The sequence below is a fragment of the Triturus cristatus genome, chromosome 6 (genome assembly GCF_964204655.1).
Source record: "Triturus cristatus chromosome 6, aTriCri1.1, whole genome shotgun sequence".
NCBI classification, from domain to species: domain Eukaryota; kingdom Metazoa; phylum Chordata; class Amphibia; order Caudata; family Salamandridae; genus Triturus; species Triturus cristatus.
Window position 1 is genome coordinate 1,923,971,821 of NC_140589.1, and position 15,731 is coordinate 1,923,987,551.

Consider the following 15,731-nt stretch of genomic DNA (forward strand, 5'->3'; position numbering starts at 1 on the left):
TCCTCGCCAGTGTCCAAAGAAGCTGTCACTCACAGGCGAGATCAAGCAGGAGCCGGGAACCGGCAAATATGCAAATATCCAAAGGGCTTAGCCCGTCAGACTTACCACCCGCGTTGGTGTCAGGCGAGGGGGAGAGGGAATCCAGGCACGAGCGGGAGGCCGCTCTGATTCCTCAGCGCAGCTAGCCCACCAGCGGCGCAACCGGTGCTGTGGAGTGAGGAGATGCGGCGAAGGCGCGAAACAGCGCCACCTAGCGCACCCGCGCTGAATCAAAAAATAACGCGCTCGGGCCGCTAATGGAGACCGCAGGTAAAGCGGAGCAAGGCAATACAGGCAACAAACCACTATATAACCGCCAAAGCAGCCCACCAAGCCAAAATCCCCAAACCACCATGAAAGGAGTGAAGAGACTTAACTGACTGGCCAGCAGTGAAGAAAGAGGCGGGCTACGATTGCAGCAACTGTATATGGACTTCACTACCTCTTATGATTGGACTGTTGGTGGCCATGGTTACTCCCGAGGTTCATGGGAGTCGTAGTTCTATGTCATGTTTTTCAGTTTCTTTGAACTTGCTGTTGAATAAATGTGAGGAAAGAAATGCATAATCCTCGCCTCCGCTCCTGCTGTAGAATTGTTATTGCCCATCCAGTTGTTAATATGGGACATACCATTTTTAAAACGGGTCATTGTGTCTGTAGGGTCAGGACGAAACGTGATTAACAGCTGAGTGTCATCAGCGTATGACACTGCCTCAAAGCCATAGGACCTGATTACCCTGGCCAAAGGTGTTACATAGAGGTTGAAAAGCATAGGGCTCAGGATAGAGCCCTGAGGAACTTCTATGCTTACAGACCTACTACATGAGGCCAGGGAACCTATTTGTACTGTGGTTGTACGGTTCATTAGATAGTTCTTGAACCAGTACAGGGCCCTTCCCCTGAATCCCATCTCCCAAAGCTGTTGTTCTAAAATGCTGTGGGAGATGGTGTCGAAAGCGTCTGACAGATCCAAAAGGACCAGCATGGCTGATTCCCTGTTGTCCAGGGCCAGCCTGATATTGTCAACAACCTCTACCACTGCTGTTTCGGTACTATGTGCCGCCCTAAACCCTGATTGCGATGGGTCGAGAAGTCTGTGGTTATCCAAATGGGCGGTAAGCTGTTTATTGACCAAGGACTCAAGTACCTTTCCAAAGTATGGCAGCAGTGATATAGGACGGTAGTTGCCTGGTAGCGTTGGGTCTGATACAGGCTTTTTTAGAATTGGCTTAACTTGTGCTGCTTTCCATCTAGTAGGGACCGGGGCCTGATCTAGTGACATGTTGAATATCTCTATAAGTTTAGTTATAAGAAGAGGGGCTATGTTTGTGCAGGAACGGGGTGGGAGAGGGTCTACTGGGGAACCTGATTTGATCTTGGCTAGGGCTACGGAGACTTCTTCTCAAGTAACTGCTTTAAATTCCAATTATAAAGGCAAGGTAGGATGCCTGTTAATGGCTGGATGAGGGTCTACATTATTAATGCTGTGATGAGGGAAAAACATGTATATAGCTTTGACCTTTTAATCAAAGAAGGAGGAGAGTGTGTCTACCCATTCTTGCTTGGGGCTGTAGATGTGCTGGTCGGTGTGAGGAGTGGTAAACTCCTTTAATATTTTATAGAGCTCTTTATTGGAATTTACCGCATTGTTGACCCTGTTAGTCAGATACATCTTTTTAGCCTGTTTGATGTTATTTAGATAGATGCAATGAATCTGGTTATATTTTATATGATCCTCTTGTGTCTTTGTTTTCCTCCATTGACGTTCAGCAGTCCTGCTGGACAATTTATCAATTTTTAATGCTGATGTAAACCAGAGCGACGATTTGGCCTTGACCTTAACCCTTGACAACAGTGCCCCTTTGTTCAGGGTCAGTGTAATTGCGTCTTCAAAGGCTGTTGCTTCCTGGTCTGTGTTCTCTGTATGGGAAACAGACTGGTGGTTAAAGTGAGCTTAGAATGTTGCTTCAGTGACTTTACGCGATGGCCTGATCCAGGTAAAATCATTATTAGGACGATTGTTTTAAGGTACCTATGGCTATACAAACTTTATAAGTGTGGTTGGACCAGAGTAGGGGTGAAGGTTGCTCTACTCTAAGTTTAGTTGAATTTGTAAATAACAATTGCAAAGTATGGGCAGCTTGATGAATGGGTCCCACCACCATTTGGACCAGACCCAACGTCTCCAGATTCATTACCACCTGATTGGTGTTGGGGTCTCATAATAACTCTGCATGGTAATTAAAATCACCAATGAGGATAAAGTTATCTGCAGCTAATTCATGTGGGGCGATGTCAGGTGCTTCCAGTACTTGCGCAGGAACAGAGATGCCTTTTCCCGATGCCCCTCCGAGGAGCTCTCCAGGTAATGTTTTATAAATACCAAGCAGAATCTCCCAAGGGGGGAAGGGGAAGTGGATAAAATAAATAAGAAGACAAAGAGACTGCCTGCGGTTATCTGCTTCCAGCCTTCTGTTTCTTCATCACCTAATGTTCCCAGCTCGGCCGTTTGCTCTGTAACCCAAAACAGTAATTTAGCACAAGTGTTATTTTAACTCTAATTTCCCTTCTAGATCCAACCCACGTACCAAGATAACCTTAGGCCTTGCTTCTCTTCAAAATGTCTTCATGCGTTCTGCTACCGTTAAATAGCCATTTCTTATTGTGTGATGAACTTCTGTTATAATCAAGAAACATACACTGAGTTAACCTTTATTTCTACCTACTCTGTTGTCTATAATTTCTTGTTATTATGTGTACTGACCCTTATTCCTATTATAATCTTTTTCTCATTTTCTTACCTCCACAGGTGAACATCGAGAGGAATCAGTTGGTAAGTATTAACTCATGTAGACTTTACTTGAATGTCTGAAATTATATAACTATTCTTCTACATTCACAAACATTATTTGGGTACTTAGCTCTCGCTGCAGCTGGTTTCTAGTTTTCAATTGCGGTATCTCGTACAAGAGACTAGTACTCTGCCTGATGTGTTTCAGCATTCATTTCTGTTGAACTAAGTGGATGAAGAAGCCTTGTGAGTTTTCCGCCTCCTCAGACACTATACACTCGACGAGGTAGCGTCTTCCTTCAATAGCGCAGGATTCAAGAAGTAGCGTTCTCCACAGTAGCGATGTGCGCATGAGTTCTGAAGGAAGGCGTTCACATGAAAGAGAAATAACTGCTCTGAACTCGTAGTCGTTTTTCACTAAGAATAACTGTAGAACTCACAACCGAAAGCCCGACGGACTCGGCGATAACCTGACTAAACTAACTAACTAAACACGAGATACTTGATATGCGTGCGCTTCCGTCAAGAGTTCAGGTGAAGTGCATCAACGTTCCATTGCGAGCGCCTCACGTAACTCAGCTTGAAGAGGAAGACTAGAACTGCACTCTTCGTGCATTGTCGGCCATCTTGGAGTAGTTCAATCTCCAAGCTTCCTTCCAGGTAATAGCCTTTACCTTCGGTAAGCATGAAATTGCTGATTGTAGACATGTTGAACAGACAGAGAGGTCTAGATACTTTGAAGTCCTGACAGGCGATTAGTTCAAGTAGATGATTTACAAAGTTTGTTTTTTGACATGGGGTTCTATAGACTAGGGCCCCTCTCCATGTTCCGGTTGATTGAGTTACGATTTTAAAAATAAGTATTTCTGCTTTTTCGGTAATACAAGAGTCTAACGTAATAATTTCAAATTCGTCTCTGGAGGTCACTCCTATCCCCCTTCCTCTACTAACAACTCCATCTAGTCTACTTAAGTGGTATTGAAATGGAAATGCGGTAGCCTCATCAGGGGAAGCCGGCTCATGGAGCCATGTTTCTGTTATAAAACAAATGTCTGGTTTTTCAGAATCCAGAAGACTCCATAATTCCAATGCATGCTTAGGGATCGACCGGGAATTGAGATAGAGCCCTTTTAATTGTTTAGAGGTATCAAAGGGCTTCCTAGTTTTCTTTACTTGAGAAGTGGAGGAGGTCGTGGGTTCCTTGAGGATAATTTAGGTGCAGGCAATTTGCACCTCTGTATCTAATAGGTTTTTTAGGTTTAAAAGTGATAGGAGGTATATTTAGTGGTTTTAGCTCTTCACTGGAGTAGCGCCGTTTGGCCATAGTTAAAGTGGACGGTTTCCTTCCCTATCAAAGCTTAGATAAAATGGGCATGGGTCCTGGCAGCTGGCGGCGGTCTGGCATGGACGGGCGCAGACGGGCTTGCCTTTGGAGTGCCGCTGCGCGCGTCTGCGCCCTTTCCTGCTTTAAGTAGGCAGGAGGGGAGGAAGCGTGGGACCACTAGACCACTGAGCCAGCCAGTAAAAGCAGAAGTTGAAAAAAGAGGCCACGAATCCCTCCGCGCAAACGGCACAAGCCGCGGCGGATTCGGGGACAGACAGTGCCCACAGTACAAATTAACGAAAATGAGGAGTACCGATTAAAAGGCAGGTTGGTTTAAAGGCTTCATTAAATTAATAACTGTTGCCAGAGAAAATGTGCAAATAGTGCAAAGTTCTGCTCTGGGTCCTAACTTATTGTTCCTTTAATATTCTTGTTCTCTCTCTGCTACAAATAGCACTTAGATCCACTTTGCTCTACATAGGACCCTCACCTACTCTGCTCGGGGTCTTAACTTGAAGTGCTCTGGATTTTCCTGTTGTCGCTCTGTGAGAGACAGCGCCCAGACTCACCGTGCTTGAGTTTACACCAAAGCCTGCCCAGCTCGGGTTACCTCTGGTGTGTCTCTGTTTTCCATAGCACCTAGACCCACTGTGAATATAGCACAGATTCATTAACTGTTCAAACACTGACCGCAGTCAAGGGTCAGTCAAGATGCGCGAATTCAGAAAGATAGAAAAATAACTGCCCCACTGATACTGGGTTTTGTTACAAATTACAGGGGTAACCCAAAAGAACCCTTAGGACCTGGATTGCATATGGGATGTAAAAAAGTAAGGTTCCACAGGTCAAAGATGCAACATTTAATTTGCAATGCGGGCGAGCAAGAAGCAAAGATCAAACAATAAATGAGTCACAATACTGAGTTGAACAGTCACATTAATTTTTATATATCATAAGGTTATAAACATTATATTTACCAAAGGAACACATCCAATTTACTCCATATTGGTTGCTCCAAATAGAGTGAAAAGGAAAGTAAATGTAGTAGTGCTCATGTGCACAGTGATCAGAAAGAAAAAGTAAGAAAGAAATTTAATAACTGTGGCAATGGAAAAATCAAATTTAGCCAAAGCCAAATAGCCTGTCTGAGGAATTTACAACATCTCTTTTTTCTTATTCAAAAAAGGGGTGTTGTCTAAATAGAACACACGCCGCTCGGAGGTATTGATAATCTAAGCTGGGTTGTTTAATATTGGCTCTGTGATAGTATGAAGGTCTCTGTAGGAAGCTGGCTTTCTATATAGTGAACTAACAAGAAGTACACTGTGCAGAGGCCAGTGGGTCCCCAATTGGTTTACAGAGGCTAAAGTAGATAATACTAATGTTCTTTTTTGTGGTAGTGTGGGTGAGCAGTTGGGCGTATCACAGGGTACTACTTAGCATTTGTTGTACATAGTAGTACCTTGTACTACTAAGTACAGGGTACTACTAAGGCATAAATGACACACTCAAAGAAAACATTGTTGACCAATTTAGAAAAATAACCCTTCTTAGGTCGAGCCCTGAGCCAGAGCGCAAGTGCTGCTCTGGGGTTGATCTGGGGTAGTTGAGTATGGGAGAGAAGCCACACCCACTCCCCACCCATCTTTTTCATTGGCTTGTGTCATTTACTAAATGCTGCCTTCCATTGGTTTATAGGCCTGTTAGTCCCTCCCTATGATGGCCATGCTGTCATTTGTATCCTTACATGGCTACTGGCTCCTTTACTTCCAGTTCAATTTACTCCCCGCCTCCCGCAGTCCTTTCGTTCTCGCCCCTCCCAGCACTCCTGTTGTCCGTGCCTTTATGCCCCCTGCCCCCTCCCGCCCGTTTGCAATGCAATAGGTCTCGCGTAAATGCAAGTCTTATTACATTGCAAATGCTTGTTTAAAGTCTCCCTCCATTTCTTTGAACAGGGGTCACAGTCCTGAAAGTGAAAGCGGTGGCTGCGGGTCAGGCACCGAGCTCGATTGATTGGACAAGCTTGCTGGAGACCTGGTTAAAGGTTTAGTTGTAGACAAAATATGCCCCTCTTCCCCGTTCCAGTAGAAGAGAAACATGTATATCAACATGACTGGAAATGTTTTTCCAAGTCTGGGCTGCGCCCCTTTGATCTTACCTGACTGGATTTGAGGGGCTTGGGTGCCGTGCCATGTTAAGACCGCGTGTTTCTGGCACTGCGCCTGGTCATTCCATTTTCAACTGCACATAATCACTGTGTGCCCAGGCTTCAATAAATAATGAGCTGCATCACGCGCACCCCCGCCTTGTTACACCTCCATTGGTTTATACAAGATCACACGAGTGGACTGCGCCCATCACATTGTCGTAACCAGTGTTCCCAGTACCATGCACGGCCGCGCGCGCGTCTTATCCCCCGAGCGTGCAGTGCTGCGTGTGGAGCGCGCATCCACAGCACATCTCAAGAGAGCATTTGCGCCGCAGCTTTTAGAACAGGAGCGGCACGAAAAATGGTAATTTTCGGCTTGTGGTGGCTCCTGTACTTGCTGCTGTTTTTCCGTCTTAATGCAGCGCAGCTGGGGGATGTTTGTGGACCATTGTGCAAATATTCCTGTTAACTGCAGCACCGTCGTGCGCTGCAATTAACAGAAATATTTTCACAATGGCCCACAATCAGCCCGCAGCCGCGCTCCTTTAAGAGAAGAAGGGCAAAGTCCAAAAGCAGGACGTGTGCTTTACATGTCGTTCTTTTGGGCTTGATGCATGTATTTTCTTAACGGAGCGCAGCTGCGGGCTGATAGTGGGCCATTGTGAAAATATTTATGTTAATTGCAGACCATGACGGTGCTGCAGTTAACTGGAATATTTTCACAATGTTCCACAAACAGCTCGCAGCCGTGCTCTATTAAGAAAATAAATGCAGCCAGCACAAAAGAACAACGTGTGAAGCACACATTGTGCTTTTAGGCTTGCTGCACACCTTTTGTTAAAAGAGTGCGGCAGATTGTGTGCCTTTTTGAAAGTTTTTATGTTAAGTGCAGCCCTGTGTAGTAGTATGTCGGGTTCTGTAATTAACATGAAAACTTTCTAAAAGCACGTAATCTGCCGCCCTCTATTAAAAAAAGGCATGCAGCAAGCCTAAAAACATAACGTGTGCTTTTACAATCATTAATACATGTTAGTGATTCTGAAAGCACACGTCCTGCTTCTGGACTTGCTGCATGCCTTTTGATTCCCCCACTGAGCACACCTGGGCTGAGTTCGAGCAACGCCCACTCCTTCACCTCCAATAATTGACCTCGCCGCACCCGCTTCGCGGGTGCAGCAGCACAGAGGTCGGTTGGCTGAATTATCTGGAACTATCGCATTGTCCCTCTGTCTGTGGCCTTTGGAAGAGTGACGTGGGGCTCCCAACCTGTATCTAGGACTTTGGGCCCTTGTAGAGCGACGCCTGAAAAGCGGAGGTGGACTCCAAGTCCCAGGATTCCCCCACTGAGCACACCTTGGCTGAGTTCGAGCAACGCCCACTCCTTCACCTCCGATAGTTGACCTCGCTGCACCCGCTTCGCGGGTGCCGCAGCGTGGAGGTCGGTTGGCTGAATTACCTGGAACTATCGCGTTGTCCCTCTGTCTGTGGCCTTTGAAAGAGTGACGTGGGGCTCCCAACCTGTATCTAGGACTTTGGGCCCTTGTAGAGCGACGCCTGAAAAGCGGAGGCGGACTCCAAGTCCCAGGATTCCCCCACTGAGCACACCTGGGCTGAGTTCGAGCAACGCCCACTCCTTCACCTCCGATAATTGACCTCGCCGCACTCGCTTCGCGGGTGCCGCAGCGTGGAGGTCGGTTGGCTGAATTACCTGGAACTATCACGTTGTCCCTCTGTCTGTGGCCTTTGGAAGAGTGACGTGGGGCTCCCAACCTGTATCTAGGACTTTGGGCCCCTGTACAGCGATGCCTGAAAAGCGGAGGCGGACTCCAAGTCCCAGGATTCCCCCACTGGGCACACCTGGGCTGAGTTCGAGCAACGCCCACTCCTTCACCTCCGATAATTCACCTCGCCGCACCCGCTTTGCGGGTGCCGCAGCGCGGAGGTCGTTTGGCTGAATTACCTGGAACTATCGCGTTCTCCCTCTGTCTGTGGCCTTTGGAAGAGTGACGTGGGGCTCCCAACCTGTATCTAGGACTTTGGGCCCTTGTAGAGCGACGCCTGAAAAGCGGAGGCGGACTCCAAGTCCCAGGATTCCCCCACTGAGCACACCTGGGCTGAGAACGAGTAACGCCCTCTAAGGATAATAATATTTAAGTACCCCAGTGTTACCGCGTTGCGGGAGCGTTGCGGGAACATCCCCGGAGAAGCCCGGGACAAGGGCTGGACCGTTTGTGACCGTTAGTGGCCGGAAGAGGTCGGGTCGGGCCACTCCTCTTGGTGTTGTGATCCTGTGCCGTTAAAATCAGTTAAATATAATAGACGAGTTTTTAAATTGCACCAAGTGTAGATCAGTCATTCATACATATTGCAATCATAGCTTATAGGTTATTCCTTTCGTATTATGTTATAGTATCTTTCTGGCGTAACACATAGTGTTGTATTTATTTGCCTGCTGCTATTTGCATCTATAACATCTATTCTTCCATCCATAGTCGTAAAGAATGGGGAAGAATAACCCTGTGTTATCTGTCCCTGCACCAAAGCAAAAAGCTGTTCAAAATCAACAACTACCCACTCTGACAGCAATTGATCGTATGTTACAGAAAACTATTGGGGTGGTGGCTAACGCCATCGAAAACACAGAACTCCGCCTCTCCCTCCCTGTCGGTTCTCTTCCTCCTCTGCCCTTTGCCAATACATCAATGCTCACTATTAACTCCCAGGACTCGATACTGGCACCATCTTTTGCTGCCCTTCCAGGGGCCCATCATATACCTACAATTCAGGATACTGCTCTGACCACGGGCAATGTTTCTCCTGAATTTCTGCCCTTCTCAGCAAGGTTATCATTGACCCCCACCACTTTTCTTAATAAATCCAATATTGATTCCCCTGCTCAGGTAGAGGATCTCATAGCCAATGGGTCTTCTGAGATGCTATCAAGTTCAATCTTGGTCCCTGCCCCACCGCTGAGCGTAAATAGTGTTAGCTCGCGGGTGACAACTAGAGGACAGAAGGCCAGGTGTAAGTCGAAGGACGTTAGCAAGGTTGGGCAAATTGTAAGAAATGCTTAGGGGAAAGTAGGTGGTAATAAACATAATAATCATAAGAAAGCTGCTGTTAAATCTATTGCAATAAAAACGACAACTGCTATTAATAATGTACTTGACCCTATACTTACCTTAACAAATGATAGAGGGCCACATGCTGTAACGACAGAGAAAGTTGTTACCCTACCACCTTCTCTCTCAGATAGCGAGGGATTGTTGGATAAAATCAGCCATCTTATGAAATCTTTAATGATCCCACTCCTGGAAAGGGTAAAATGTATTGGGGAAAAAATAGACAACTTGGAGTAAATGTTGAAAAACACCTCTATTACTCCAGGACAACAGTCGCATGGAGCACCCACGAAGGCCATTGATTTACAATCAAGCACCAGACCTCAAAAACCTGGTTCTGATAATACTACTCAGTCATTACCTGGTCCTAGGCCTTTATTGCCTCATACAACGAAGAACATCGAAACTATTGCTAGGCCTTCCCAGACGGCCCCAAGGGCAACTGAACCCGGGGTCTTAGAAAGAAGGGTGAGCGATCCGTGTAGGGACACAGAATCTGCGGGACGGGTGTATAACAACCTTGGTGTTCCCAAGCATTACTTTCCAACTGGTGATCCCAAGAGGTTTTTCCCACATATTGATTTACCCCCACAATCATCACCATATACCATAGTGCTAGTTGGCGTTCCGGAGTTACCCCAAGAAAAATCAGAAACCTACCCTGAGCTAAGAAACAAAGTTGTGTATTGGCTAAATAAGCATAGACCACTCCCGTCTAAGATATCTGGGGAAATTCTATTTGTGAGAAGGCTAGGTTGGCTGGGTCATAGAAGAAAGGATTTGCCGGGGGATTGTATTGTCATTAATTTTAGGGATAGGCGGGTGGTTCAACATATATGCAATTGGCCAGCTCATTATGGTGAGAGTGATATTCTCACCAGGGATTTGAGTTTTTTCTACCCCCAATCCCCACTCTTATCGCCAACTACCTGTCATAGGGGTATAGCGAATGTGGAACTGATGGAAGGGACAAGAACCAGATATAACATTCCGACTTTTAATTACTTTGATAAACTTCCTGAACTGGAAAGGGTGGATTGACTTCGGCTGGAGGACAGGTTACCTAATAATATGAGTAATATATCTACTTTTGGTGTATACTTAGATAACTTGAATCTAGATGGTGACGTGAACGAAGAAGCTCCCTCCAGTCTTATTCAGATTACCCACCATGAGGAATTTACGCAAATGGATCTTGAACCTGTAACTACTAAAGACGATCCATCTCTGAAAATATTATTTTGGAATGTTGCTGGTCTGCGCGCAAAGGTTGCGAATGGCATCTGGCTCGATTTTGCTCATAACTTTCGCATTTTATGCTTACAGGAAACATGGGCGCCACTTGAACTTCACGTCGAGGGCTATAAAACATATTTTTCTCCGGCACTGCCCTCTCCTTCTGGTCGAGCAAAAGGTGGTTTGACCATCTTTATATCTAATCTTTTACAATTTATAAGTATAGTCCCTATCAAATTGGACTTAAATTTCCAAATACTTATTTTACACCAGAACAATACTAAGGCCCTTGTAATAGTGAACTTTTATAATAATCTTTCTGTGGATGGCTTAATAAAGGAGATGAAGGAAATATACTCATGCCTTCAAGAATTATCCAATAAGGTACACAAGGAGCTGGCTATAATTTGGGGTGGGGATTTTAATCAAAGTCTCTGTAACCAGAGCGTAAATACAGTCTGTGGTATTGTGGATAAAAATGGCGACCCGGTTACTCATTTTTCCCACACTTCAGTTGGCCACTGCTTGAACGGAACTATCTGTGGTTTGGATCTTGCTCTTGTCAATGATCTGGTGAACCCTCCTATACCCGTCATCCCTACTTTCAATGGCAGAGGCAGGCTAAGCACAATTGATTTTATTTTTCTCTCTGTGCTAGCCGGAAAGGAATTACTCAATTGTAAAACCCATGATATCGCTATTAGCGACCACTACCCAAATAGTATTACCCTAAAAACCGTAAAAAAATGTGAGAGGCTTAATATCAAGACGACCCTAAGCCAAAATAGGCTAAGAATAGATAGATTAAATGGCTACTCTCTAAGGTGGGATCAGGAGGCTATTACAGCAACACTGGTTGTAAATCAAAGATCAGTGATTGACAAATGCCTTGATCCAGCCACTTCCAACGAGGGAATTATGGCAAATTTTGAAATATTGCTAACAGCAATAAAGGAAATTCTATTCGTTAACATAAAAACTGGCCCAAATAAAACCAAAGGATGGTTTGATAGTTCCTGCACAAAAGCTTACCAGAAACTGAAAGCCGCCCTCCATAAAAAGGTCAGAAACTCAAAGGAAATCGCAGCTTCCAGGAAAATTTATAATCAGGCCTTAAGATGCAGGAAGCACAACCTGAAAAAAGATCTCTGGGACCAACTCCATAAATCATGCACTCTGAGGGATAGTGCCGCCTTCTGGAAGGTTGTGAAGTCCCCTTTTCTGTCAGATACAGCGACTAATCCTAGTATCGATGTTGCAATTGACGAACAACCATGGGTTGATTATTTTGAGCGGATATTCAGCCTTCCTTCAATTGAAACACATCACCCGGGTCAAAAGTAACTTCCTTCCCCTTGCCTATTGATATATCATATGAGGGGGTGGAGTTTGCCCTAATGGCTAGTAAAAATGGTGAAGCCCCAGGCCCCGATGGGTTCCCAATTGATCTTTTTAAATTCACTACGGATTTATGGCTGCCAATTTTAACTAGGGTTCTCCAAGCATCCTGCGCTCTGGGACTTATTGATTCGTGGTCCCAATCAATTTTCGTGCCCATCTTTAAAAAAGGGGATCGCCAATTACCATCATGCTATCGCCCTATTTCCCTCTTGGATTCGCTGGGGAAAGTGGCTGGTCGTGTTATCTTGGAACGCCTCCAGCAATGGGCATCAGATAATAAAGCTCTATCTGACTTGCAATTTGGGTTTCGCGAGGGCATGGGGACAACAGAGCAAGCCCTTAATCTATCTTTATTAATTGGTAAATATGTAAATGCCAAAGGGGGTGCCCTATATATGGCGTATGTTGATCTCTCACCAGCATTTGATTGTGTTAACCATACTAAACTGTGGACTATCTTAGCGGACATGGGAATAGAGGAGGCCCTCATAACTTTTCTCCGTGAATTATATTCAGATGCCACAGCTAGAGTTAGATACGGCCTAGGGGGCGAGTTAACAAAGTCGTTCAGAGTAGAGCGCGGAGTAAGGCAGGGATGCGTCCTGGCACCATTTTTATTCAATCTATACACTAATGGCCTGGAAAAAGGCATGCTAACAGGGTCGCAGGACCTTCCCACTATAAACAATCGCCCAATACCGGCTCTACTCTATGCGGACGACGCTGTAATTTTAGCTAGTACCTCCATTGAATTACAGCGTGCTCTCTTGAAATACCATACTTTCATGGCCAACCTCGACCTGAAGATCAACACTAAAAAAACCTTTGTAATGTCAGCCGGGTCGAGGAGCAAGAACACAAAGACCATGTTTATTGAAAACCAAAAATTAGAGAGCACAATCATGTATCCGTGTCTGGGTATTGTATTTGACCACAAATGCTCCTGGAAGTATGCTATTGAATCCAGGAAACTCATCTTCATGAGAACAACAGTTGCCTTGGCTAATTTTGCCAATAAATTAGGTAGACGACCTACGCTAGAACTTTTAGAAATGTATAGGGCAAAATGCATAGGTGCCGTAATATATGGGGCTGGTGTTTGGGGATGTGCCAAGGTTGCGGAGGTGCAAAGGGTGGAAAACAGTTTTCTTAGATTTCTACTGGCAGTCCCCCGGGGCACGTCGACCTACGCATGTCACTTGGAACTGGGTTTGTCTTATCTAACAGATCTTATTAGGATCCAACCCTTGCTCCTTTGGCATCGCATCTGGTCGTCTAATGAAACTACTCTTTGCCGAGGGTTCATAGAGGATTGTATTTCTCTAGATAATGCACACAAGATCGGCTGGATTGCTTATCTTAAGAGATTCCTTAGCGACCTTGGCATGCTGCAATATTATTATTCTCCCACCCTAATTGCGGCAATCCCGAGAAAACAGCTTAAAAAGGTTTGTTTGGAGCACTTAGAATCTTTGAGGCTGTCCAGTCTCTAAAGTTACTGTGCAACATTCGCTACAAATCCAAACAACCCTGGCAGTTCAGCCCTATTTAACTTTTAACTTTTCGGTTTATGAAAGATTCCTGCTAGTTAGATTCAGACTAAATATTTTCACCTGGTCACTTTTCCCAAAGTTAACACATGGGAAAATCTCCTGCAACCTGCCCTTGTGATGAGGTCTCTCCTCAAACCACGATTCACATAACATTGTTTTGTAAATTTTATCTGGATTTGAGGAAACAGTGGCTCATACCGATTTTAAAAGTATGGGGTCTGCGTAGGTGTCGCCCTGCTTTTCTTGCCCTTCAATTTTTGGATGCTGAACCGTTTGCCAAATCGATAGTTAATTTTCTGAAATTAGTAGTTAGGCATAGGCAGAATTTGGAGTAATACGGGTTGTATTGTGCCAATGCCTCTAGTGGCTACGCTTTGCCTCAATTGGTGCATTGGTTTCTTTTAAATTGTCCTTTTCTAACATAATGTTTTTAGATCATTGACATAGGAAGTAACACGGGTTGCACGGTGCCAACGCCTCTAGTGGCTATGCTTTGCTCAAATTTTGGCCTATTTGTCTCTTTTAAATTGTTCTTTTTTAACAAAATGTTTTCAAGACCATTGTCATAGGAATCCTATCTTAAGATAAATATTTTTCTGTCTCTCTTTGATAGAAGACTGAAAGTAATGTACTGTGTCAAAATGAATTAGCCACTATTATCAATGATGTATTAAGTACGTATTATGAAGGTTTTTAGATTGTTGAATTGATGTATTTTATTTGTACTTTTATGGTATTTTTTTTCTATACCGAATAAAGTATTGATTGATTGATTGATTGATAATAGAGCGTGGCTGCGGGAAGATTGTGTGCATTTTTTAAAGTATTCATGTTAATTGCTGCAATGAACATGTATACTTTAAAAAATGCACACAGTCTGCCCGCAGCCACATGCTATTAACCAAAAGCATGCAGCAAGCCCAGGGCTTTAAGTGGGCTGGGTCCTGCTGATGCTGAGTTTTTAAGCCGGTGCTGAGACAGGTCCCAATCAGGCTCTTCATTTTTGCCCTCACCCTTAGGGTAAAAAAAAATTTCAACTGCTGAAAGCCTTTGTTGTAACTTCAGAGGACTTTTTATAGATCTTTTCAGAACTGAGGCATTTTCAATATATTCAACAAACCTGTAGTTGTTGCTTATTTATCCTATGCAACTAACAACCATTGACAAAGTCAATAGTCCTGGGTTGTTGTAGGTATAATGTTACTTATTGTATTATATATCTGGATGCAATAACAGAGGCAGCACAATAACGGTCGGGCGGCACACTATGCTAAGCACAGATTTTTAGCTTACGTGTTTTTATGCCACACCCTTAATTATATCAGGCGCACCCCTTTGAGAGACCCCCCCCCAGATTTTTCATCCTACTTAAAGCCCTGAACAAGCCTAAAATCACCACGTGTGCTTTCAGAATCACTAACATATTTTAGTGACTTTGAATGCACACATGGTGGACTTCTATGTACATTCCCCCCCTGCGTATCCAAGAAACCATCTTCAGAGCGGATAAGTGAACTATGATTATCAGTTTTAAAGAGTGGAGTAACCCCCGTCTTGGTAGAGCCAGATCTGTTCTGCAGAGTCTTGCCCTGATGACCTTGAATAATTCTTAAACAGATTATTGCAAATTGCATTCTCCTTTCATTTATTTTTAATCTGGGTAATGTGTGAGATTGTATTATAAACATTTTTTGACAAATGTGGTTTTGATTCCTGCAGCATCCATAATTTTTTATTTATTTTAGATTTAAACAGGATCTCGGATATGAGAAATGGGAGGATGTCACAGTGATTATTTGCAGTAGTATTAGTGGGTTTCTACTGTGTTACAATATTGGAAAAATACATCAATATCCCTGATTATTAACTATAAACACATTTGAATTTGAACCAGTGTGTCTGTGCACTGTTTGTGATCTGGCCAAAAGGACACAAGAACACTGAAACTGGATTATAAATTCAAAGCTGATCCGCACAGAAGCTCCCAAAATACGTTTGGCCGAGGGCACTCAAAGTCCTTAAGATGTCTCTGAGACGCCGCTGTGTAGTTAGTTAGGAAAGAAGAGGTTCACTGGCACTGTGGAATGAGGCCGGTGGCCCCGTTTTGCTAATATAT

At 44.4% G+C, this 15,731-nt stretch overlaps 1 protein-coding gene across 1 annotated transcript in view; it reads left to right on the forward strand.

Annotated features, from left to right (window-relative positions):
• The window catches only part of LOC146822490 (uncharacterized), a 144,089-nt gene that overhangs the window by 55,923 nt on the left and 72,435 nt on the right, over window positions 1-15,731 (forward strand). Inside the window, exon 2 of the mRNA XM_085613601.1 lies at window positions 2,849-2,872. Within this exon, the coding sequence (XP_085469727.1) occupies window positions 2,849-2,872 (24 nt within the window). The remainder of the gene's footprint in view (window positions 1-2,848; window positions 2,873-15,731) is intronic.